The sequence below is a fragment of the Colossoma macropomum genome, unplaced genomic scaffold, assembly GCF_904425465.1.
Source record: "Colossoma macropomum unplaced genomic scaffold, Colossoma_macropomum, whole genome shotgun sequence".
NCBI lineage: Eukaryota > Metazoa > Chordata > Actinopteri > Characiformes > Serrasalmidae > Colossoma > Colossoma macropomum.
The window spans coordinates 50287092-50310236 of NW_023494789.1; the positions used below are offsets into that span (position 1 = coordinate 50287092).

Below are 23145 nucleotides of genomic sequence, written 5' to 3' on the forward strand. Positions count from 1 at the left end.
TCAGAGTCTGACCAAATCGGCTGTCGGTCAAATGTGATCTTAAAAGTGTCCATTTTCTGTTTGTGGCAAAGTAAGAATAAAACGTTTAAATGCCTTGAGCGTCTCCTACAGCTGTCAACGTTGTTGCTTAGCAACGGCATCTCGGCGTAGTGATACAGCGTTTGTGAAAAAGCCGTTCTGTTATTTCTTCATTAGAGCGCTTCTCAACCAATCAGCTTGCGTGGCCGGAACAGTTGTATAAATAGACAATATTGACTGGAAAGTAAATTTACTTTTCAAACTTTAACAAAACTTTAATTAAAAAAAGATTTTTTTCGTGACTCGGGCACTTTTGTGTACCTACCTCCCCAAAAAGTCGTCTTTATCAATGTCCTTATCAAAGAGCTCTACATTAACCTCTGAAGAAGGCTTAGAGGCCAGAACCAGCTGTAAAGAACAACAGGAACATTAATACACCGTTCGGCATTAAAACATTCTGTTTCAGCTAAATGTCCTGTTCAGGATGAGTCTGCTTACCTCGTACATCTCGTTCCAGGTGGGGTTCAGGTTCTCCTTGATCACGTGACTCTTAAAGGTGGTTCCCTCAACGTTGATCTTCACGTAGGGGTCACTCTTCCCCTTCACCATGCCCCCCATCAGGTTGTCTTTGGCAATTAAATTCTCAGCTTCCAGCAGGTGGATCCGCAGCACCCCCTACAGGCAAAGAAGGGGAAAAAATAAAGGAACGGTTCAGTGAAATATCAAATTCTCATACTTTGCCCCCGTCCCTTAAATGTAGTTGACTGGTAAAGATGTGTTTGGTGTCTGAAGTTTGCTTCTTCAGTTCTGTCCTGGAGCTACGAGGCTAACGTAGCTAACCAGTTTACTGAAGAACAGGGTAAAAGGGGGCTAACAAAGTATCAGAGAAACAGATGGACTACAGTCTGTAACTGTAGAACTACAAAGTGCACCTATATAGTAAGTGGAGCTGATAAAATGGACAATGAGCGTAGAAACAAGGAGGTGGTCAGAATGTTATGCCTGATCTGGTGTAAGCATCAATTAAGTACCTGTAGTATTTGCTATGTAAAATGTTAAGAAAAGCTTATCATGACATAATTTATCATTATAATGAAATATCATCAGATAACATTCTAATATCATCACATCATCCACCTAGGGGACAAACCCTGCACAGAAGTCGTCAAACAGAAGCTCTTAACTCTTTAACCCGTGTGTGGTGTTCAGGTCTGTGGGACCCATTTTTAATGTTTACAAATATACAAAAATGATGATTTATTACTATTTCAGCCTCAGATTCTTGGCCTTTGCTCATTTTCAGTGAAGAACATATAAAATAACCCATTTTCAGTGTCTTCACTCTGTTCACCCCCCACACATTTATATTACACATGTGGTGTTGGGTGAACCTGCGGGGAGTAAAAGTGTGGAGGTGCTGTGTCCTTCACTCTGTTCTCCTCCTACATGGCCTGCTGTTAGTGTGTGTGTATATGTGTTTGTATGCGTGTGTATGTGTGTGTGTGTGTGTGTGTGGACAACATGGACAGGCTGCTGACTGGCTACAGCTGCTAAAGGAGAACCCTACACTGGACACTTGTGATATTTAAAACATCTGGTACTTTTACATAAATTGTTATGACTGTATTTAAAAAAAAACAATACTGCAGTGGGTCCAGCAGACCACTGAGTAACAAACACCTCAACACCACACAAGGATTAAGTCAAAATATTCATTAAAGTGTGTGGAAGGCCAGCTGCTGTCAGCTCAACCCGTCATTTTTCCTCACCTCAGTGCTGAAGCTGGGATCTGGGCTGGTGTGCTGGGGTAGAACGTCAGCTTGACTGATGACCTCTGGAGCTTTTGGAGCTTCAGGAGCTTTTGGAGTTTCTGGGGCTTTTGGAGTTTCAAGAGGTTTTGGAGTTTCTGGAGTTTTTGGAGCTTCTGGCACCTTCCTGCTCTCCTTCTCCTCAGGAGCAGTTACAGAGGAGGTGATAGTGACTGGAACCAGCGGTTCACTAGACCTTAGAAACACACATACAACATTTGGTTGTGTCAACACTGACAATATTAATGCATAATTACGATTTAACTGTTCAACTCAGTTCAGTATGATGAGGAAAAAAGCTATAGAACGTGTTCTGATTGTGTCAAATGTTGTACAGTTACATGGATAAACATCTAACAGCATGAAATTATGGTTCTTCAAGGGTTCTTTAGTAAAGAAAATGGTTCTATATAGAACCATGAACACTCAAAGAACCATTTGCATGATTAACGGGTTCTTTGCATTGTGAAAGCGTTCTTCAGATTGATGGAGAATGTGTTGTAGATGGTTCTATGTAACACCTTTTTAAAAATGGTTCTATATAGCACCAAAAAGGGTTCTTCCATTGTTACGATGTCAGGCTTGTTACAATAAAAGAACCCTTTTTGGTGTTATATAGAACCATCTACATCAATCTAAAGAAGCTTTCACGATGCAAAGAACCCGTTAATCATGCAAAGGGTTCTTTGAGTGTTCATGGTGCTATATAGAACCATTTTCTGTACTAAAGAACCACTGAAAAGTCATCAGTTTATACAGTTGATTATATGTGATTTTTATACTTTTATTAGATATCCGATTTGGATTTTGCATTATTTGGTTAAATCAGCAGTTCAACGTGACTAAATTTAATATGAAAAGTGATCAAATTCAGGGATTGATTTAAATTTTCTTCAGATTTGTGTTCAAACAAATTCAGATAACAAACACCACTGTTCAAAAATGTGGATTCCCTGTTGTGGAAACATGTAGTGCTTCTATTATGATGCTCTAAATAAAAATGAATAAATGTTAAATGTATCCAGAATGTTAAACACAGCTGGAGAAGATTCTAAAATGACTGAGAAGCTGTGGAACATTTGTTTATTTATTTATTTTTTTATTATGCACAACCTTCAAATCACCGAACACAGTGAGGATACAAAAACAAAAAATAAAACAAAAGAGTGCAAGGAAAGTACAAAAAGCCCAAAGAGCTCGTACTAGGAACATTGAGAATTAACCTCTTAACATTCCAGGTTTACTTCATACAGAGGCTTATTATTTAGTAACTACAGAGACTTCAAGACAAACTAATGGTTATATAATGAATGGCTATTCATAGGTTATAGAAATGTGTAATAAAACTTCGGGCCCGCTGGGGGGGCCCTGGCTTGTTAAGGGGTTTTAACTTATAATAAAAACGACCATGCAGAATGCATCATATTTGGAAAGTGGTGATCAAATCTTGAGGCAAGTTAACTTACCAAGAAATTAATGCAAATAAATAATAACAGTATATTACTGATTCTTCAATAATTTCTTTGTGCTTCTCCCCATAAAAAAATTAAACATTGAATGAAGCATCTTAAAGTACCTTCGGATGAATAGCTGATACAATTTCAATCTACACTCTATAAGTTATTATTGAATAAAAAAAATGCAAATATTAATACAACCCATTTCAAAAAAAGTTGCGACGCTGTGCAGAATGTAAATAAAAATAGGATGCAATGATGTGCAAATCATGTAAAACACATTTTTAAAGAAAAATGCTACAAAGACAACAAATCACATGTTGAAACTGAGAAATTTGATTGTTTTTTGAAAAATATTTGCCCATTTTGATTTTGATGCCAACAACACGTTCCAAAAAAGTTGGGACGGGGGCCTGTTTACCACTGTGTTTCATCACCTCTTCTTTTAACAGCACTGTTTAAGCGTTTGGGAACTGAGGAGACACTGCTGTAGTTTAGAAAGTGAAATGTTTTCCCGTTCTTACTTGATGTAGGATTTCAGCTGCTTAGTCCATGTGAAATGAGCTCAGGCCCAGAGAAGGTGGCAGCGTTTCTGGATCCTGTTTATATTTGGTTTCTTCTTTGCATTTTAGAGTTTTAACTTGCATTTGTGGATGCAGTGATGAGCTGTTTTCACAGACAGTGGTTTTCAGAAGTGTTTCTGAGGCCATGCAGTGATTTCCTCTACAGAACCATGTCTGTTTTTAATGCAGTGCTGCCTGAGGGCCCAAAGATCACAGCCAGCAAATACTGGTTTTTGGCCTTGACCCTCACATACAGAGATTTCTCCAGATTCTCTGAATCCTTTAATGATATTCTGTACCGTAGATGATGAAAAGCAGAAGTTCTTTGCTATTTTATGTTGAGAAACGTTTTTCTTGAATTGTTGCACTATTTGATCATGCAGTCTTTCACAGAGTGGTGAACCCCTCCTTATCTTTACTTCTGAAAGACTCCGCCTCTCTGAGATGCTCTTTTTATACCCAATCATGTTACTGACCTGTTGCCAATTAACTACCAAGTGTTTTTTAAGCATTACAACTTTATCAGCCTTTTGTTCCCCCATCACAACTTTTTTGGAACGTATTGTTGGCATCAAATTCAAAATGAGCAAATACTTTTCAAAAAGCAATAAAATTTCTCAGTTTCAACATCTGACATGTTGTCTTTGTACTGTTTTCAATTAAATATAGGGTTAAAATGATTTGCACATCATTGCATTTTGTTTTTATTTACATTTTGCACAGCATCCCAACTATTTTGGAAATGGGGTTGTAAATAATAACAGAATATTACTGATTATTCAATAATTTCTTTGTGTTCCCCCTAAAATGAAACACTGAATGAAGCATCTTAAAGTGCCTTCCGGTGGCCAGCTGATACAATCTCAATCTACACTCTATAAGTTATTATCAAATACAATAACAGCAAATATTAATATGTGTGATTTCAAACTTTTGCACTGTATTTTATGTGCCAAAATACATGTAAAATTTCATTAAAGAACATTACAATAAAAAACGAATACAAATCAGGAGTCTGTCTGAGTGTTTGTGCATCTCCATGTGAGGTGCTTTTGTATTCTTTCTCACTTCTGAACGGACTCCGCCTCCGGTTTGCTCTCTCTGATGGAGGTCTTGGGTAAAGCAGGCGTCTCTGAGTGCTCTTTGAAACTCTCCGTCACTTTAGGGCACAGAATCTACACAAACGACACGACACATTTAACACTAATACACATAAAGACCTCAAAGACAAACCAATACACAATATACAACAGTTTGTACACTACAAACCTCACCAGGTTGGAATAAGCAGTAAAACAACAAGCATTTCAGGGCTTTGTCTACTTAAGCTGGATGCAAACTACACAATCTGGCAACCGAAACTGTAAAGTGAGTAAAGATGAGCGATAAGGAATAAAATGTAATATGAGAGCTTCAAGTTTCAACGAAAACTATATTTTTTCTGACATCTGATGAATCGGTAAAGACAAAAGAGTACCACATTTAAAAAATACTACCAATACTACTAACAATTTTCAATATTTTGCATTCTGTCCTGCACTAAATCCAATAACAAGAGACTAACTGTGCTCTCTTTGCAATTAAGTACCGGCAATATGCTCAGAAAAGTATACTGTGACACAATATTGATAAATATTGTCATATTTCCCAGCCCTAAAAGTGAGTTCAGGCTATTAATGCACTAAAGTTATAGCAGCACTCTCTACAGCAGTTTTCCAGTGTTCCCACAATCAGCTTGACACTCATCCATCACCACTCACCCTTTCATGAAAGCCCGGAGAGGCCATGAGGTAATTATAATTTTCTGGACTGTTATCTTGAGATAACCAGTTCATTATCTTGTGATCTCAAGATAAAGTTGTCTTGAGTTAACGAGTTAACTGTCCTGTTATCTCAAAATAAACAAAGTTGTTATAATGAAATGTTATAATGAGTTAATTATCCTTTTATCTCGAGATAACAAAGATGTTATCTTGAAATAACAAGTTAACTATCTTGTTGTTTCAAGATAAAGTTGTTATCTTCGAGTTGATATCTTGTGATAAAGACAACAAAGTTGTTATCTTCGAGTTCATTATCTTCTGATCTCAAGATAAAGTTGTTGTCTTGAGGTAACGGGTTAACTGTCTTGTTTTCCCAACATAACAAAGTTTTTATAATTAAATAACAAGTTAACTTTCCTTTTTTCTTGATATAACAAAGATGTTATTTTAAAATAACGAGGTAACCATCTTGTTGTCTCAAGATAAAGTTATTATCTTAAAATAATGAGTTAATTATCTTGTGATCTCAAGATAAAGTTGTTGTCTTGAGTTAACGGGTTAACCGTCTTGTTATCCCAATATAACAAAGTGTTTATGATGAAATAAGTTAATTATACTTGTTCTTGAGATAACAAAGATGTTATTGTGAAATAACTAGTTAACTATCTTGTTGTCGCAAGATAAAGTTGTTATCTTAAAATAATGAGTTGAATATCTTGTGATCTCAAGATAACACAGTTGTTTTCCGGAGATAACGAGTTCATTATCCTGTGATCTCAAAAAAACAAAGTTCTTATCTTGAGATCACAACATAATTAAGTCATAATCTCAAGATAACAATCCAGAACATTCTAGTAACAGCTCATGGCCTCTCCGGACGTCTGTTGCCTGAATCACTCGTTCGGTTACTTATCCCACGCTGACTCACACACGTCTTCAGTCGTAAAATTCAAACAGGCTGAAGATCCGTCCAGAACTGGACTGGAAAGTAAACAATGACTCATCCTGACCCAATAAAATCTATCTAATATAATGTCTATCTAGTAGGGCTGGAAGATTGTTTTCATCTTAAAATTGCAATTTCAATAAGTGCAATTTCCAAATTACAAGAGCTTCAGTTTCTGTTACAGAACACATCATAAACAATGCTGCCTAAGTTTTCAATGAGGAATTTTAACTCAGTAACACAGAGTTTGCGACCTGCCTGCAGATGAGTTAAACCAGTCAGAACCAACCTATCGCTGTTGTCGGAACAAAACCTCGTATCTCCAAAATGGTAACTTTACAGGAGAAGGAAAAAACCTACTTTACTTTTAATGTAAGTCAATGGAACCAGACTTTTTTCCAAGTCATTTTGGGCCATTTTTTTTGGTTCTTTCATCATGAAATTTACATACAATGTAAAGAGTAACAGGCATTTTCAAATTATGTCAAAAACTGAAAAACATCAAAAACGGAGATACGAGGTTTTCTTCCAAAAGCGCTATGTGCTGTGGATGTGATATCACAACCACAAATAAACGGCACAGCAAACAGCCTAGCACACTCCGCGTTCAGATCTCAAGCCATAAAGAAGTGGATTATCTGGTCTTCTTGGCCAAAAAAATAGGCCTGAAAATTATTTAGGAGAAAATAAGTGCATTTAAATGCGCAATCGCAACACTGGTCAGAATAATCGCAATTGAATGTTTTCCCCAAATCGATTAGTTTTACTTTTCAGTGCTGTCTGTTAACTTAGTTTGCTTTACTTTCCTTAACTTTGCTCTTATAGGAACCACACTGCAAATGAACCCTCACATAATCTGTCACATCAGAATGACAGTAATAATTCTGATCAACTACGAAAGTCCTTTTAAAATGTGTTTTAATTTAAGAGTGTGCGCTCAGAGTTATACCTTAAGCTGAGCTCTCAGCAGAACCTGACTCTCAGGAGAAGCTCCATCCAGATTGAGCCACTGGTCCAGCAGCAGATCTGGCTGAGAGAGCAGCTCTTTCACTGGAATCACCACAGAGCCCAGAGGGAAATCCCAGCAGTGGGACAGCTAGAGAGGGAAAGGCAGCACCGGACATCAACTTTTAAAACGACCAGTGTAAAACAGGACATAACACACTCCGGTCACTTAGATCGGCTATTCTCATACCTTCACTATAAGCTCCTGCTTTTTGGGGTCACGCACCAGGAAGTGGAAAGCCTCATTCCACTGTGGCGAGCTGGTACGATCACAAACCTTTAAGTGGAAAAGAGTCGTAAAGTTCACAGAAATCCTTATAAACATGAAGGTTTGTTAAATAATTACATTTAATGGAAAATGCACGTTCAGGCATTTCACAAATAGAGGGTGATTCAAAAAGATTCATCCGATTTCAAAGCGACATATTCTTACAACCGTGAGGCGCCTAGGAACCAATCACAATCCAACCGTAAGAGGGAGTCGTAGAGTTTCCGACAGTCAGTCTGGCAGTGAACCTCCAAGAGCTCAGAGCATTTGTAGCTGGTGCCAACAGTTCCAAGGTCACCAGCATCACCAGATCTCACACGGTGTGACTTTGTTTTGTGGGGAAACGTTAAGGATTCTGTTTATGTGCCTCTCCGAACAACACTGGACGTTCCCTTAAATCGCACTGAAAGAGCCGTGAGTGCAGCGACACCCGACATGCTCAATCCAGTATGGGATGAATTTGACTATGGCGTTGATGTTGTCTGTACAGCTGGAGGAGGTTCAGACTGAGACCTTGTAAAATTACATAATAAACTTTATGCTCATTTAAACCATTTACAGTTCACTGCATCATTCTGTAATGATTTACAAGCGAAATCAATCATTTTGAAATCAGATGAATCTTTTCGAATCACCCTGTATTTCAGGGGTTGAGGTCAAATATAAAATTAATTCCACTAAATTTCCAAAAGGTCTGCATAATTAAATGGTCTGAAGAGTTTAATGCTTCTTAAAGCTCCTTCCCAGGTGTGGAATGGTAATAAATATGATGCCTGATGCCTGAAACACTTAACATCACTTAACATTGACATAACATGCATTCATGGCGGAGTTGCACACACCTTGAATTAAGATGCAAAACAATCCCCAAAGAGCACCTTTTTCAGATTTATCACTATTTTTCCATCATCAACATTCCATATAAACTCAGAAGACTCGTGTAGGTTCACTGGTGGTTCTGGATAGTAAATAAAATGGCTATATTTGTGTTGTAGTTTGTGTTGTATTTACAAAATAATTCTGATAAACTGTAATCACTCTGTAGCAAAAGCACTAGGGACGCATGATTGGCATTGGTCTGATTTTTAGTCCAAACATGCAGCTGGTAATCAGCCAATATATTATCTTGATTTTATCTGATCTATGTTACAGTTTTATGAGGTAAATTAAATGCTGTATTTAAATGCTGTGACACCTGCACCAAAATATAACAGCATAAATGCACAACTCATTGTAATAAACAGCTCTTACTTTCAATGTAGCTCTAAATTTGATTCATGTTATTTAAATAGGCAAATCATTTTCCTTTACGAATTTAAATCCAGGTGGATTAAGTACCAATTTCTACATTTTATTAATGTTTTTGTATCGGCAGATGTGTACAACAGAATAGGCCTGCATATCAGTGCACCTATAATGTGTAATATATCATAAACATTTGTACAAAGGAGGTAGTAACAGTACTTATTTAATGAATTGTGGGTGTAAAAGGGGGGCTCTCTTACCGTCGTTTTGTAACTAGTCCCTCCTAGAACAAGTTCAGCACCAACTTTAGGCTCCTTCCCACTCTTCTTCAACTGCACACACACACACACACACACACACACACACACACACACACTTAACAAACCTAATAACACTGTGGCCAGAAAAATACACTGTATGTCCAAAAGCATCCAGACAACCTTCTATTGAGTGAATACAGCTACTTTAGGGTCACCCATTGCTGATACAGGGGTTCAATTGTATAATCTCCACAGAAAAGCACTGACCAATAGATTGGGACGCTCTGGAGAAGCCACACATGAGCCTGAGGTCACCATGTCCAATGCCAAGCATGGGCTAGAGGGATATAAAGCCCCCCAGCATTGGGCTGTGGAGCAGTGGAACTGTGTTCTCTGGAGTGATGGAGCTCCAATACATTTGGGATTAGCTGGAGTGATCCAGAACCGACCATCCAACATCAGTCCCTGACCTCACTTATGTTCAATCAAATCCTCACAGCAATGTTCCAACATCTAGAAGCCTTTCCAGAAGAGTAGAGGCTGTTACTGCAGCACAATCTCAATATTAATGACCTTCATTTTTGAAGAAACGCTGCTGTCTGCAAACTTTTGGACATACAGTGTATGGATACCATTTCAGACTCCTGTTAAGTTCAAGAATTAGCCATAAAAATCAACAGTCAGGACGAGGCAGATCCAGCAGCCATGCTGAAGGAGATACAGCGATGTACTCACAGGGAGATCATGTGCAGCCTCCAAATACACGAAGAGCAGAGCTGCAGCAGGCACCGCCTTGTTCAGGTACGAGCTCTTAGCCTGGTAAAGCAGCACCTGCAATAACATTTTAGTATATCAGAATCAGAATCACTTTATTGGCCAAGTACCATCACTCATAATGCATAAATACATTAACAATACGGAATAAAACAACTTGTCAAAAAGGCATAATCTGATTGGTTAAGAGCTGTTCTACCACAAATAACAGCACAACATTTTTTCACAATCAAACTGCTGAGTAATGACTCTCTTTGCTCTGCAGCTAACAGTTAGCCCATACAAAAACACAAAAAAGACACATTAGATGACTTCTGTAAGATAATATTTCAGCTGCAGCTCCTTTGGTCGAAGAGAGTGGAAGCAGGATTGCATCAAAGGCTACGTTCACATCACAAGCCTGAACGAGCAGAACGAGCTTCGCTGTGAAGATAATTAACTCTGATCAGCTCTCAGCTTCATTATTAGAGCGAGACGAAGGAGAAAAAGGTGAGATGAGCTGCTTTTCCACCGTTTACAGGCTTTAACTTCTGTTCAGCGCTGTTGCCATGGTAACGCTGAATGATGGCCACGCGCAGTAGAAAAAAAGCACATGAATTCCAATCTGAGTGTCACATTAAGGTCACATGACCACGAATCGGATACATATCCGATCTAGGACCACATATGGTCGGATTTGAAAAGATCAGATTTGTGTGTCCACACAGCCCTGAAAACATCAGATCTGAGTCACATTAGGGCAAAAAAATCGGATTTGTGCCGCTTCAACCTGGTAATGTGAACGTAGCCAAATTCCTGTTGTTGCTCCTAAGCGGATTTTCTGGTTGGCAGCTGTGACTAAGTTTTTTTTTGTTTCTGTAAAATTCAGATTCAGTGTTAAAAAAGGCTTTGTTGCGCACCTCTGCTGCTAATATGTAACTGTAAAATACCTGCTGTTTCAAACTGTGATAAAAGTGACATTTATGCATAATTCTGTCCTGATTTGTTAGCTTTTCAAAAGCTCTTACTGTCTCAATTCCACATTTCACTAAGATACTATATTATGTACAGATTAGAATGCTTTGAAAGTGGGAGTGCGACATTTATCTGTACTTCTATGGAGTTTATGCTTCACTTAAAAGCGCAAGCGGAAAAAGAATAGACTCGAAGTGTAAAAATGCAACACGACAAAACGGCCAGTGTTTAAAGGATATAACACACTCATCCTGTGAAAATGAAAGTGAAAGCGTATCTGTTCAGTCAGAAGGACATCTAAAAAAAGATTTCAGAAATGTGTCCAGTGAGAATTGGCCTTTGGAGTTTATGTGCAGAGAAGTAGGCGGGTCCACTTACCTGCTGCAGTTTGTCCGACTGTGTTACTCTGGGCAGCCACTCCAGAGCCAGATGAATACGACCACGTTTCACATCATTCAGAGTGAACCACTGAGATGGAGAGAATATTCTATTAAATTTCACAGTTTCTATTTGAATTCTGACTCATGGTTTGGCTTTTTACCTTTTGGGGTAGAAATGATGAATTAACCCTCTGGGGTCTGGAGGCATTTTTGTGATTTTTGCATACATTCTTAAATTCGCCTTTAGAGGCTCTTACATACGACATGATACTCATATATTATACATAAAAATGTTCAGGACAATCTCAGCTCTTTTGACCTTTTGACCTGGGGCTCTGCGTGAAGAGATAATTGGGCCCAAAAGCTGAAAAAATGAAATTCATTTTTAGAAAATCTTAATATCGCTCGTAAAAACACAGATTTACTCATGTGGACGAATTGTTTGAACAAAAAATGAAGGGTTTCCGGCGTGATGGTCAGTCCTTGGTGATTTCCTGAGTGTCCATTGGTCAGTTTCACACAGAATGTAGACGGACACACAAATCCACCAGCTCCACATGGTGAGAGGCACATGACGTGTATCTCAGCCCTTCTTCATAGGCTCATAACTCCGGATGTGAGTCTCGTATGATCTCATGATAAGATGGAATGGAAAGGGCGACTCTACAGATTCAGGAAGTGTTTTAACTGGATTTCTGTGCTGGATTATCACAAAAACATTAATAGAAACACCAAGAAACATCTAATTTGATGTGCCAGCACGTTCGTCGACCCCAGAGGGTTAATAATTATGCAAGATTTCCAACATTTTCTTGGTGAATTACTCAACACTTGTATCTTAGAGGTAAATGCAATTATAAATCATAAACCCACCTCATCAATGTGCTGGGCTTTGATAATATCACTCAGCTTAATCTTCAATCTGGAAGCACAACAATGAAGTTTAGCCAGGAAAAATAATCAAACCATGAAGCTACATTCAGTGTAAGGAGCTCAAAGTCACAAATAATATGAAAGCCACAGTGTTTGTACAGTACCTGCCCATGAAGTCATCTTTCATGTCCATGTCTTTGTCCAGCACCTCCAATGACACGTCTTGACCAGGAAGATCAGTCATAACCACCTGAAAATAGAACATATGAAAAACTCTAATAAATGAATCAACCACTAAACAGCTAAAAATGTAGATAATACCAACATTTCCAAGAATCCCTACCTCGTACATCTCGTTCCAGGTGGGGTTTAGGTTCTCCTTGATCACAAGACTCTTAAAGGTGTTTCCCCCAACATTAATGGTGACGTAGGGGTCGCTCTTCCCCTTCACCATGCCCCCCATCAGGTTGTCCTTAGGAACCAAATTCTGACCCTCCAGCAGGTGGATACGTAGCACCCCCTATGGGCAGAATGGAGAAAAAGGAGGAAGAAAATTAAACGTGTTAAATTTGTTATTTGAATATATTAGATCTTTGAATATCTATGTAGTGGCGCTCGAGTATTTACATCCCAGGCTGATCAAGTTTGAGCATTTCACAAATATTTTTTGGGCTGAGGTCAAATTTAAATGGTAATTCCACTAACTTTCCAAAATTTCTGCATAATTAAATGGTCTGAAGAGTTTAATGCTTCTAAAAGCTCCCTCACATCTTTTAAATACGCTGCCTGATGCCTGAAACATTGTTTTACGACAGTTTTGAGAAGGTTTTGGCCTAAAATACATATTTTTAAATCCACTCATGGTGGAGGGATACAAGATGTTAAGATGCAAAATAGTCCCCAAAGGGCACTTTTTGTCAGATTTAGCACCATTTAGCACCACGTGAGGTGTGTGTGTGTGTAGGGGGGGATAGTACCATTCACTAATGCCACTTCAAACAAACAGTATCACAGCACAGACTGTGGTAATTTATCCAGTTACATTTCTTTTGTATCATAATTGTTTATGAGTCAGTCAGAAAAGCGGCTGGAATGTTGTCGTGTTATGTTCCTTAAGTCTCTTACGCATTTTGCCTCTTGCAGTATCTCAGCGCTCTGTGTAAAGAAGGAATGTCAGCACATCTAGAACCAGTTCCCACAATGCAAAGCTTATTCCTGGAGAACGTTTTTAGAAATCAAAGTCACTAAATGCTTCCTGGACTGGATCTAAAGCTCTACCTTTAAATGGGGGATTCTAATGATTTATCAAAACAGAGCGATTCAGAGTGGTTTGGTGTGGTGGTGATAGGAACCAGACGTCACTTCTAAAAGCTCCCTCAGAACTCAGAAGACGTGTAGGTTCACTTTTATTTGGATAGTAAATAAAATGTCTATATTTGTGTTGTAGTCATGGCGACCCCTGGTTCCTATCACCACCACTGTAAAGACACCTGAACCATTCTGAATGACTCTGTTTACATCTCAAACACTGAATTATGCAGAAATCGTTTAACCAAGACAGCCGAGCTGAGAAAAAAGTTGGCCACTCAAGGAAAGAAGAGTTTAGTTTGAAATCATATGACCTGGTGCACAATGAGAAAAAGCAGCAAAATCATCAGGAATGTTCAGAAATAAAGCTGCTCTTCGGTCTCCGGCTGCTGGTGGTCAGGATTGGTCAGTGCGAGTGCAGGTACGCAGCCAGTAATTCACTTTTGGTTTACCTCAGTGGCGAAGCTGGGATCTGGGCTGGCGTGTTTGGGTAGTGAAGCTCCACGCTTGGCTGCTGAGCCTGGATCACTGGAGAGGAGGGAGGAAGCCACGGCATGTTCATCCATCCAAAGCACCTATGAGACACGACACCAGGAGGCAGCGGAGAGATTAAACTGGTGTTTGAATTCAGTCCTAAATGTAAAAATGAGACCACCTACACTTCAGCTACTTTAAGGTGTACCCACTGCAGACACAGGCGTTCAATCACTCACTCACTGCTTGTGAAATCTCCAGTAAAAAATAATGGTGGACTGGAATAACAGTACCGATTATGTATCAAATACGCCGCTAAAATATGCCTAAAACTGAAACGCAATATCACTGTGTTCTGGTAAAGATGATGCCCAGCCTAGAAATAGAGACACAATACTCTACAAAACTTGAGTTTTGGTTGTACTGGGAGGGGTTTTGGTTGTACTGGGAGGGGTTTTGGTTGTACTGAGAGTTTTCAGTTGTACTGGGAGGAGGTTGGTTGAACTGTGAGGAATGTTGTTTGTACTGGTAGGAGTTTCGGTTGTACTGGGAGGGGTTTTGGTTGTACCGAGAGGAATGTCGTTTGTACTGGGAGGAGTTTCGGTTGTACTGGGAGGGGTTTTGATTGTACTGAGAGGAATGTCGTTTGTACTGGGAGGGGTTTCGGTTGTACTGGGAGGGGTTTTGATTGTACAGAGAGGTATGTCATTTGTACTGGGAGGGGTTTCGGTTGTACTAAGAGGAATGTCGTTTGTACTGGGAGGGGTTTTGATTGTACTGAGAGGTATGTTTTTTGTACTGGAAGGAGTTTCGGTTGTACTAGTAGCGGTTTCGGTTATACTGGGAGGGGTTTTAGTTGTACAGGGAGGGTTTTTCGGTTGTACTGGGAGGGGTTTTGGTTGTACAGGGAGGGGTTTCGGTTGTACTGGGAGGGGTTTTGATTGTGCCGAGAGGAATGTCGTTTGTACTGGGTGGGGTTTTGTTGCTGAATGTGTTTTGGAGAGACTGATGTGTTTATGCTGCTATAACATGTTGTTCAAATGCGTCTCAGTCCACCTCCTGAAGCGGTTTGAATGATCAGATTTGTATCTGTTCTAAATGTTTACACTTGCATTTTTATGTGGCCTCGTCCAGATAATCCTCATACTCAAAATGTAGTTGGCCAGGTGTAAACAAGGTCAAAGAGATATACTAAATGATCAAATGTTATCCAGTTTGGGGCTGTAATGTCATATTCAAAACTTAAACATTCTCCTAAACATTTATGGATTTACTGACTTTGTTTACATCTTAAACAATTAGTTATGCAGAAAACTCTCCTCTTTAAATAACAGTGAGCTTCACCTTTAAGGTAATAAACTATTTCATTTCCCATTCTGAAATGTATGATTCCAACCATACATGCTTTACTGCTGGTGTGGGTTTCCTCGCACTCAAAGACGCTCAAAGAAAAAACACTGCTTGAGTGCTAATAGCGCCCCCGTGTGGTGAATCTGAATTACTGTGGAGTAAATAAATTAGGTAAATAGTTCACAAAATTAAAATAGATACCTGCTTTCTCACAGTTTAAATGACAACTTGTTACATTTATTGAGATTAATACTTTTTATAAGAACTGTAATTTTATGTCAGCACTAAATACTCAAAATGTTGACCCACATCCCTGCTTAAAGGTCTTAAAGCAGCAAAAAGTAAACACTCCACTGCGTCGACTGCTTTACATACAGTGTTGACAGTGCACTGGTGTTTCAGTTCCACATGGAAGATAATTTATTTGTGGAAAAAGCATTTTCTGTCTAGACGCTGGGAGCAGATAGAGACTTTCCTTTCTTACACTCGGCTAATTGTACCGTTTAATGTTTAAACCACAATTCAGCTCATCATGAAACATGCAGGAATGCAGAGGAATGAGTCATGGTGTTATTGTGACGTGCACAGCGCTGCAGTGTCATTACCCTGAGTACAGTGTTGATGTGGATACGACTGTCCGGGCCAGACTGATCCAGATTAAACCACTCATTTAGGCTGAGCTGAGGACACGACAGCAGACGAGACAGAGGGATGGACAGGCTGCCCAGGCTCTGCACACGGTCATTATCCTTCACCTGAAAGAGATTGTGGTGCATTTGTAAGAGAGAGCGAGAGAAACAGAGAGGACAGTGTTTAAGGGCTGCATTATCTGAATTACACTGCTGTGCAAAAGTCTGGAGTCACAGTGTTTTTAATAATGGAAATAGAATAATAGATGAATGTATGAAGAGATTTTGATCTGCTCATCCTGTTCAACTTCACAGCCTTCAGATGCTCGACGATGTGTCCAGAATGATGAACAGAGCTGTAGAAGGGGGGCGGGGTACATCCGTAATGAAGTTTTGATAAAATTGATATCCAGAATTCATCAAATTTTAAAAGTGGAGATCAGATGTAAAAGGTATATGACCTTTAGATTATTATCTATTATATATCTATATCGCTGCTGTCGGGACAAAACCTTGTATTTCCATTTTTGTTTTTTTTGAGCTAGTTTGAAAAAGGCAGTAGCCCTTTATGTTGTGTCCATATTTCATGATGAATGGACCACCGGAAATGGTCCAAAATTACTTGGAAAAATATATTTCTCCATTCACTTTGATGAAAAGTTAAAAGCGTTTTTCCTTCTCCTGTAAAATTACCTTTTTGGAGATCATGTAATAAATAGAATAGAATATTACGCTGCTGTCAGGACAAAACCTTGTACCTCCATTTTTGCTATGTTTCAGGTTTTGATATAATTTGAAAATACCTGTTACCCTTTACATTGTGTGTAAAAAAAAAGTAATATAAGTAGGTAATTACAGTATATTACAGTATATTATTCACAGAATTACTGAAATATTGAATAAAAGCATCTAAAAACACTTTTCGGTGAACAGTTTGTGTCAAACTATTAAATCAAGATTTTCTAAGTTGTTATGGTATATGAAATAAGAAAAATGTTAGTGACTCCAAACTTCAGAAAGATGGTGTACATTCAAAAGTGACATATAACCACAGAGCTCCTTAAATCAACTCTGAAATGCCCTGAAAAGGCTTTTTAACGGACAGTTCACACTGACTGTGTAATTTAATCACGGATTATTTTTAATCTGTGTCCAAAACCCAGATAATAAAGAGGGACTCATATCAGATGCACTAATACTGAACTCTTACCTAGAACGTTCTTTAACCTTTCATGTATAACAGTGTGTGTGTGTGTGTGTGAGTTTGTATTTGTACCTTTTCATAACCGAATGTTTTAAAACAGATCAATAAAATAAAAGCCTGGAGACGAGACGGGGTGTGTGGAGTCAGTACAGCTTAGAACATATCATTTCAGTGGATTATGGTTCAGTTATGTTCCCTGACTAAAGGTACTGAGAGGAACCCTTGAGGGTTCCACCCCAGTGATGAGAGGGGAACCGTCCCAGTGACAGTTTAGTGCCTTTATTTCTGAGAGTGCATTACACATTTGACCTTGTTCCCTTTAACAAAAGAGAAATGAAACGATTTTCTATGTCTTTTATGCGCTCATGTTGCCAAACTGAATGTCCTGCATGGATTCCTGTTTTCTCAGCTCTAACACAAACACGCCCAGGTCACTCAGGAAAGGCTCGTTAAATGGCTGATGAGTTAAGTCAGGCGTGTTAGAGCAGGGCAAACACTAAAATGCTCCGAGCAGGACTTCTGAGTGCTCCCACTGGGCCTCATTCACCAAAATCTCCCTGAGCTTTTTCTTAAATGTGTTCTTGAAAAAGCTCCTAAGAAAAAGTCTACGTCGGATTTATGACATGTTCTTAAACCACCTTTGTGCTCTTGAGTGTGTGTAGATTCTGTTCTTACCTGAGAACAAATCCCAAATAAGAAAACACTGGTGAATCAGAATCTTCATCAAGTGGGTTTTAAGAAGAAACCTCTTCTTAAGAACGGTTGGTGAACAAGGCTCATATTGGTCCACTGATGTGTGTCCAGCTATTTTGCCTTAGCATTGAGCTTTTTGGGGGGCTGAAGATTTTAACAAGTGTGTGGATGTGAGTGATGGATGAGTGGGTCAAACGTATGCAATATTGTCCAGTTTTGCATGAGGTTTGGATTAGCCTAAAACAGGGATGGAGTTTTCTAAAATCTGCGAGGCTGAAATCTCTTGAGACTGAATGAGGCCCACTGAGATCACACAGAAACAAATCACATACGTATCTGACTTGGAACCACAAATGAAAGCGGCTCAGATATGATTTGAAAAGATCAAACGTCCCTGTCCACGCAGCTCTGAAAACATCAGATCTTTGTCACCTTACGGCAAAAAATCGGATTTATGCCACTTCAGCCTCATAATGTGAATGTAGCCAAACAATTTAAACCCTCTAATAGTCTATAACCCAAAACAAGCAGCTCGTCACATTTCGACCTGCACTGTCAAACAATTTAACTTAGAATGACAAACTATTAAAATCCAAGCTTTTTATATGCCACTTCTCTCTTCTTCATAGTTACAAATGCAAACTGGAATCAATAATTATGTAAAGTATTATGAGCATTTTCTCAGTGCTGTGGTATTTTATTGAGCTAAAGAACCTGCAACTTTTCTAGCACCAGTGCAGCCTGTTCGTAAAGTTTACACACAGCTCTGAACCTCAGTGTTCAGTGACATATAACCACAGAGCTCCTTAAATCAACTCTGAAATGTCGAAAATGCCCTGAAAAGGCTTTTTAACGGACAGTTCACCCTGACCGTGTAATTTAATCACGGATTATTTTTAATCTGTGTCCAAAACTCAGATTATAAAGAGGGATTTCATATCAGATGCACTAATACTGAACCCTTACCTAGAACGTTCTTTAACCTTTCATGTATAACAGCGTGTGTGTGTGTATGTGTGTGTGAGTTCATATTTGTACCTTTTCATAACCGAATGTTTTAAAACAGAACAGTAAAATAAAACACTGGAGACGAGACGGGGTGTGTGGAGTCAGTACATCTTAGAACATATTATATCTGAACCTCAGCATCTGTGTGTGTGTGTGTGTGTGTGTGTGTGTGTGGGTGTGTGTATATACACTAACCTGCTCCAGTTTCAACAGACACTGCCCTGTGCATTTGGCTAAATTCATATTGTAGATAAGAGGCAGGACCCATCACCTTACACTACTTGTCAAGGTAAACAAATCCAATTAATACAGCTACATATCCATACCTGGATGTCAACGTCCTGTTTGTGTGGATCTTGGATGAAGAATGTGAAGGCATCTTCCCACTGGGGATTAACCGTGTCCCAGCATGTCTGCGGAAGAGAAAAAGTGAAGTAAAAATCAAAAAGAAATATATCCCAGTTAGCACAATTTGTCTGGCTCACTTGCGGGCCACATCCTTGGTTTGTTCTTGCCCAGAATACAGCTGGGTCCTCAGCCCAGATCTGGCTCACACACTGTAACGTGAGTAGAACTAAAGTATATGGCCCAAATCTGGCCCCAATCTGGCCCAACTACATTGTCCGTCCACACCAGAATTGTCCCACAAATGTAGACACAAGGCAAAACGGTATGAAGCTGTCCAGGATTTGGTCCTATTCTGGCCTGCATGCCTAACATCTACCCGGTAGTCAACCAACACTTACATGGGAAAGCCAGGATCGGCCCAACACGGTCTGCTATCTAGGATAGAGATGACTGGGAATAACAAAGGAGCGTTTGATAAATTAATGCACTGGTGACCTTTATACAAATGATGAATACGCGTGTGTATGTACAATATATGGCCAAAAGCATGTGGACACCTGACCATCACACCTATATGAGCCTGGATATTAATATGGCATTACAACAGCCTCCACTCTTTTGGGAAGCTTTTCACAGGATTTTGGGGTGTGTCTGTGGGAATTTGCGTCTGTGAGGTCAAGAGGACGAGAGGGCCTGGCTCGCAATCTCCATTCCAGTTCATCCCAAAGGTGTTCAGTGGGGTTGAGGTCAGGGCTCTGTGCAGGCCACTGGAGTTCCTCTGACCAAACTGGTCACACCATGCCTTTATGGAGCTGCTTTGTGCACAGGGGCTCAGTCATGCTGGAACAGGAAAGGCTCTTCCCCAAACTGCTGACACAAAGCTGGAGGCATTTAATTGTGTAAAATGTCTTTGTGCTGCAGCATCAACATCACCCTTCACTGGAACTGAGGGGCTCAAACCCTGAAAAACAGCCCAGCCCATCATCCCTCCTCCACCAAACTGTACTGTTGGCTCTGCATTCCAGTAGGTAACGTCCTCCTGACATCCACCAAACCCAGATTCATCATCAGACTGACAGATAGAGAAGCTGATTCATCACTCCAGAGAACACGTTTCCACTGCTCCACAGTCCAGTGGCGGCACTTTACACCACTCCAGCCAACGCTTGGCATTGAGCATAGTGATCTTAGGCTTGTGTGCAGCTGCTCAACCATGGAGACCCATTTCATGAAGCTCTGTTGCACAGCTCTTTGAAAGCAGCTTGAAACTCTGTAGTGAGTGATGCAACAGAAGAGTGATGCAATCTTTATGTCCTATGCACTTCAGCACTGTGGTGGCCCCACACTGTGTTTTTGAGTGGTCTACCGCTTTGCGGCTGAGCTGTTGTCGTTCCCAGACACCTCCATTTCACAAGAATAGCACTTCCAGTTAACTGGGGCAGATCTAGCAGTGCAGAAATTTCACTGAGAAAGGCACTGAGCTCTTCAGTACGACCCATTCTACTGCCAGCTTTTCTATGGAGACTGCATGGCTGTGTGCTTGTGTGGCTGAAACACCTGAAGTCAATAATTAGAAGGCATGTCTATATACTTTTTGGCATATAGTGTATGTATGTGTGTCTTACTCGGCTTTCTCGGGTTACGTCGCGCACAGAAAGCTGCACCATTGGACTGGGATCCTTGTTGGCTTTCTTCATCTGGGAATGACAAAAACAACACAAACAACAACAACTATAAACTTCCAAAGTGTTTCTGAAGAATTACAGCCACCCTCGCTTTGCAAAACGAGTAAAACCAGACTGTTTTGATTCCTTGTTTAATTTGGTCCGTTTTCAAACATCTAGCCATTACCTATCAGAGCTTCACAGCCACGGAGAAGCAGTTTAGAAGGAATTATTCTATTGTTACATAGCAACAAAACACAGCAAGGGAAAACAGTACAAGCACAGAGAAAAGGAAGTCAAAGTGTTACTCACAGGAAGCGCCTCCGCCTTGTCCAAATACACTGCCAGGATGGCTGCAGAGGGGGGATCCGCTGTTTTACTCAACACACTTTCATTTCTTTTCAGAACCTGAGAAAGAGAGATGGGGTGGGGGTATAGAGAGATGGGGTGGGGGTATAGAGAGATGGGGTGGGGGGGTAAAGAGAGATGGGGTGGGGGGTATAGAGAGAGGGGGTGGGGGGGGTATAGAGAGATGGGGTGGGGGTATAGAGAGATGGGGTGGGGGTATAGAGAGATGGGGTGGGGGGTAAAGAGAGATGGGGTGGGGGGGTATAGAGAGAGGGGGGTGGGGGGGGTATAGAGAGATGGGGTGGGGGATAAGGAGATAGGGTGGGGGGTATAGAGAGATGGGGTGGGGGGTATAGAGAGAGGGGGTAGGGGTATAGAGAGATGGGGTGGGGGTATAGAGAGATGGGGTGAGGGGTATAGAGAGATGGGGGTGGGGGTATAGAGAGATGGGGTGGGGGGTAAAGAGAGGGGGGGGTGGGGGGTATAGAGAGATGGGGTAGGGGTATAGAGAGATGGGGTGGGGGTAAAGAGAGATGGGGTGGGGGGTAAAGAGAGATGGGGTAGGGGTATAGAGAGAGGGGGTGGGGGTATAGAGAGATGGGGTGGGGGGTATAGAGAGATGGGGCGGGGGTATAGAGAGATGGGGCGGGGGGCAAAGAGAGATGGGGTAGGGGTATAGAGAGATGGGGTAGGGGTAAAGAGAGATGGGGTAGGGGTATAGAGAGATGGGGTGGGGGGTAAAGAGAGATGGGGTAGGGGTATAGAGAGATGGGGTAGGGGTAAAGAGAGATGGGGTAGGGGTATAGAGAGAGGGGGTGGGGGTAAAGAGAGATGGGGTGGGGGTAAAGAGAGATGGGGTAGGGGTATAGAGAGAGGGGGTGGGGGTATAGAGAGATGGGGTGGGGGGTATAGAGAGATGGGGTGGGGGTATAGAGAGATGGGGCGGGGGGCAAAGAGAGATGGGGTGAGGGGTATAGAGAGATGGGGTGGGGGGTATAGAGAGATGGGGTGGGGGTATAGAAAGATGTGGTAGGGGTATAGAGAGATGGGGTGGGGGGTAAAGAGAGATAGGGTGAGTGGTATAGAGAGATGGGGTGGGGGTATAGAGAGATGTGGTAGGAGTATAGAGAGATGGGGTGGGGGGTATAGAGAGATGTGGTAGGAGTATAGAGAGATGGGGTGAGGGGTATAGAGAGATGTGGTAGGAGTATAGAGAGATGGGGTGGGGGTATAGAGAGATGTGGTAGGAGTATAGAGAGATGGGGTGAGGGGTATAGAGAGATGTGGTAGGAGTATAGAGAGATGGGGTGGGGGGTAAAGAGAGATGTGGTAGGGGTATAGAGAGAGGGGGTGGGGGTAAAGAGAGATGGGGTAGGGGTATAGAGAGAGGGGGTGGGGGGTATAGAGAGATGGGGCGGGGGGTATAGAGAGATGGGGCGGGGGCAAAGAGAGATGGGGTGAGGGGTATAGAGAGATGTGGTAGGGGTAAAGAGAGATGGGGTGGGGGTAAAGAGAGATGGGGTAGGGGTATAGAGAGAGGGGGTGGGGGTATAGAGAGATGGGGTGGGGGGGTATAGAGAGATGGGGCGGGGGTATAGAGAGATGGGGCGGGGGGCAAAGAGAGATGGGGTGAGGGGTATAGAGAGATGTGGTAGGGGTAAAGAGAGATGGGGTGGGGGGTATAGAGAGATGTGGTAGGGGTATAGAGAGATGGGGTGGGGAGTAAAGAGAGATGGGGTGGGGGTATAGAGAGAGGGGGTGGGGGTATAGAGAGATGGGGTGGGGGGGTATAGAGAGATGGGGTG

General features: G+C 41.0%; 1 protein-coding gene across 2 annotated transcripts in view; it reads right to left on the reverse strand.

Annotated features, from left to right (window-relative positions):
- esyt1b (extended synaptotagmin-like protein 1b) overlaps positions 1–23145 on the reverse strand; it is an 83619-nt gene that overhangs the window by 30694 nt on the left and 29780 nt on the right. For both annotated transcript variants that reach the window (XR_005007297.1, XM_036571572.1), the window contains exons 13-29: positions 21305–21400; positions 20954–21025; positions 19307–19393; positions 16052–16201; positions 14075–14197; positions 12658–12834; positions 12479–12564; positions 12315–12363; positions 11440–11529; positions 10069–10164; positions 9334–9405; positions 7751–7837; positions 7505–7651; positions 4915–5021; positions 1788–2022; positions 517–693; positions 344–426 (exon numbers count right to left, since the gene is read on the reverse strand). Coding sequence is in view for 1 of the 2 variants with exons in the window: in XM_036571572.1 (XP_036427465.1) it covers positions 344–426; positions 517–693; positions 1788–2022; positions 4915–5021; positions 7505–7651; positions 7751–7837; positions 9334–9405; positions 10069–10164; positions 11440–11529; positions 12315–12363; positions 12479–12564; positions 12658–12834; positions 14075–14197; positions 16052–16201; positions 19307–19393; positions 20954–21025; positions 21305–21400 (1934 nt within the window). In the remaining variant the exon portion in view is untranslated. The remainder of the gene's footprint in view (positions 1–343; positions 427–516; positions 694–1787; positions 2023–4914; positions 5022–7504; positions 7652–7750; positions 7838–9333; positions 9406–10068; positions 10165–11439; positions 11530–12314; positions 12364–12478; positions 12565–12657; positions 12835–14074; positions 14198–16051; positions 16202–19306; positions 19394–20953; positions 21026–21304; positions 21401–23145) is intronic.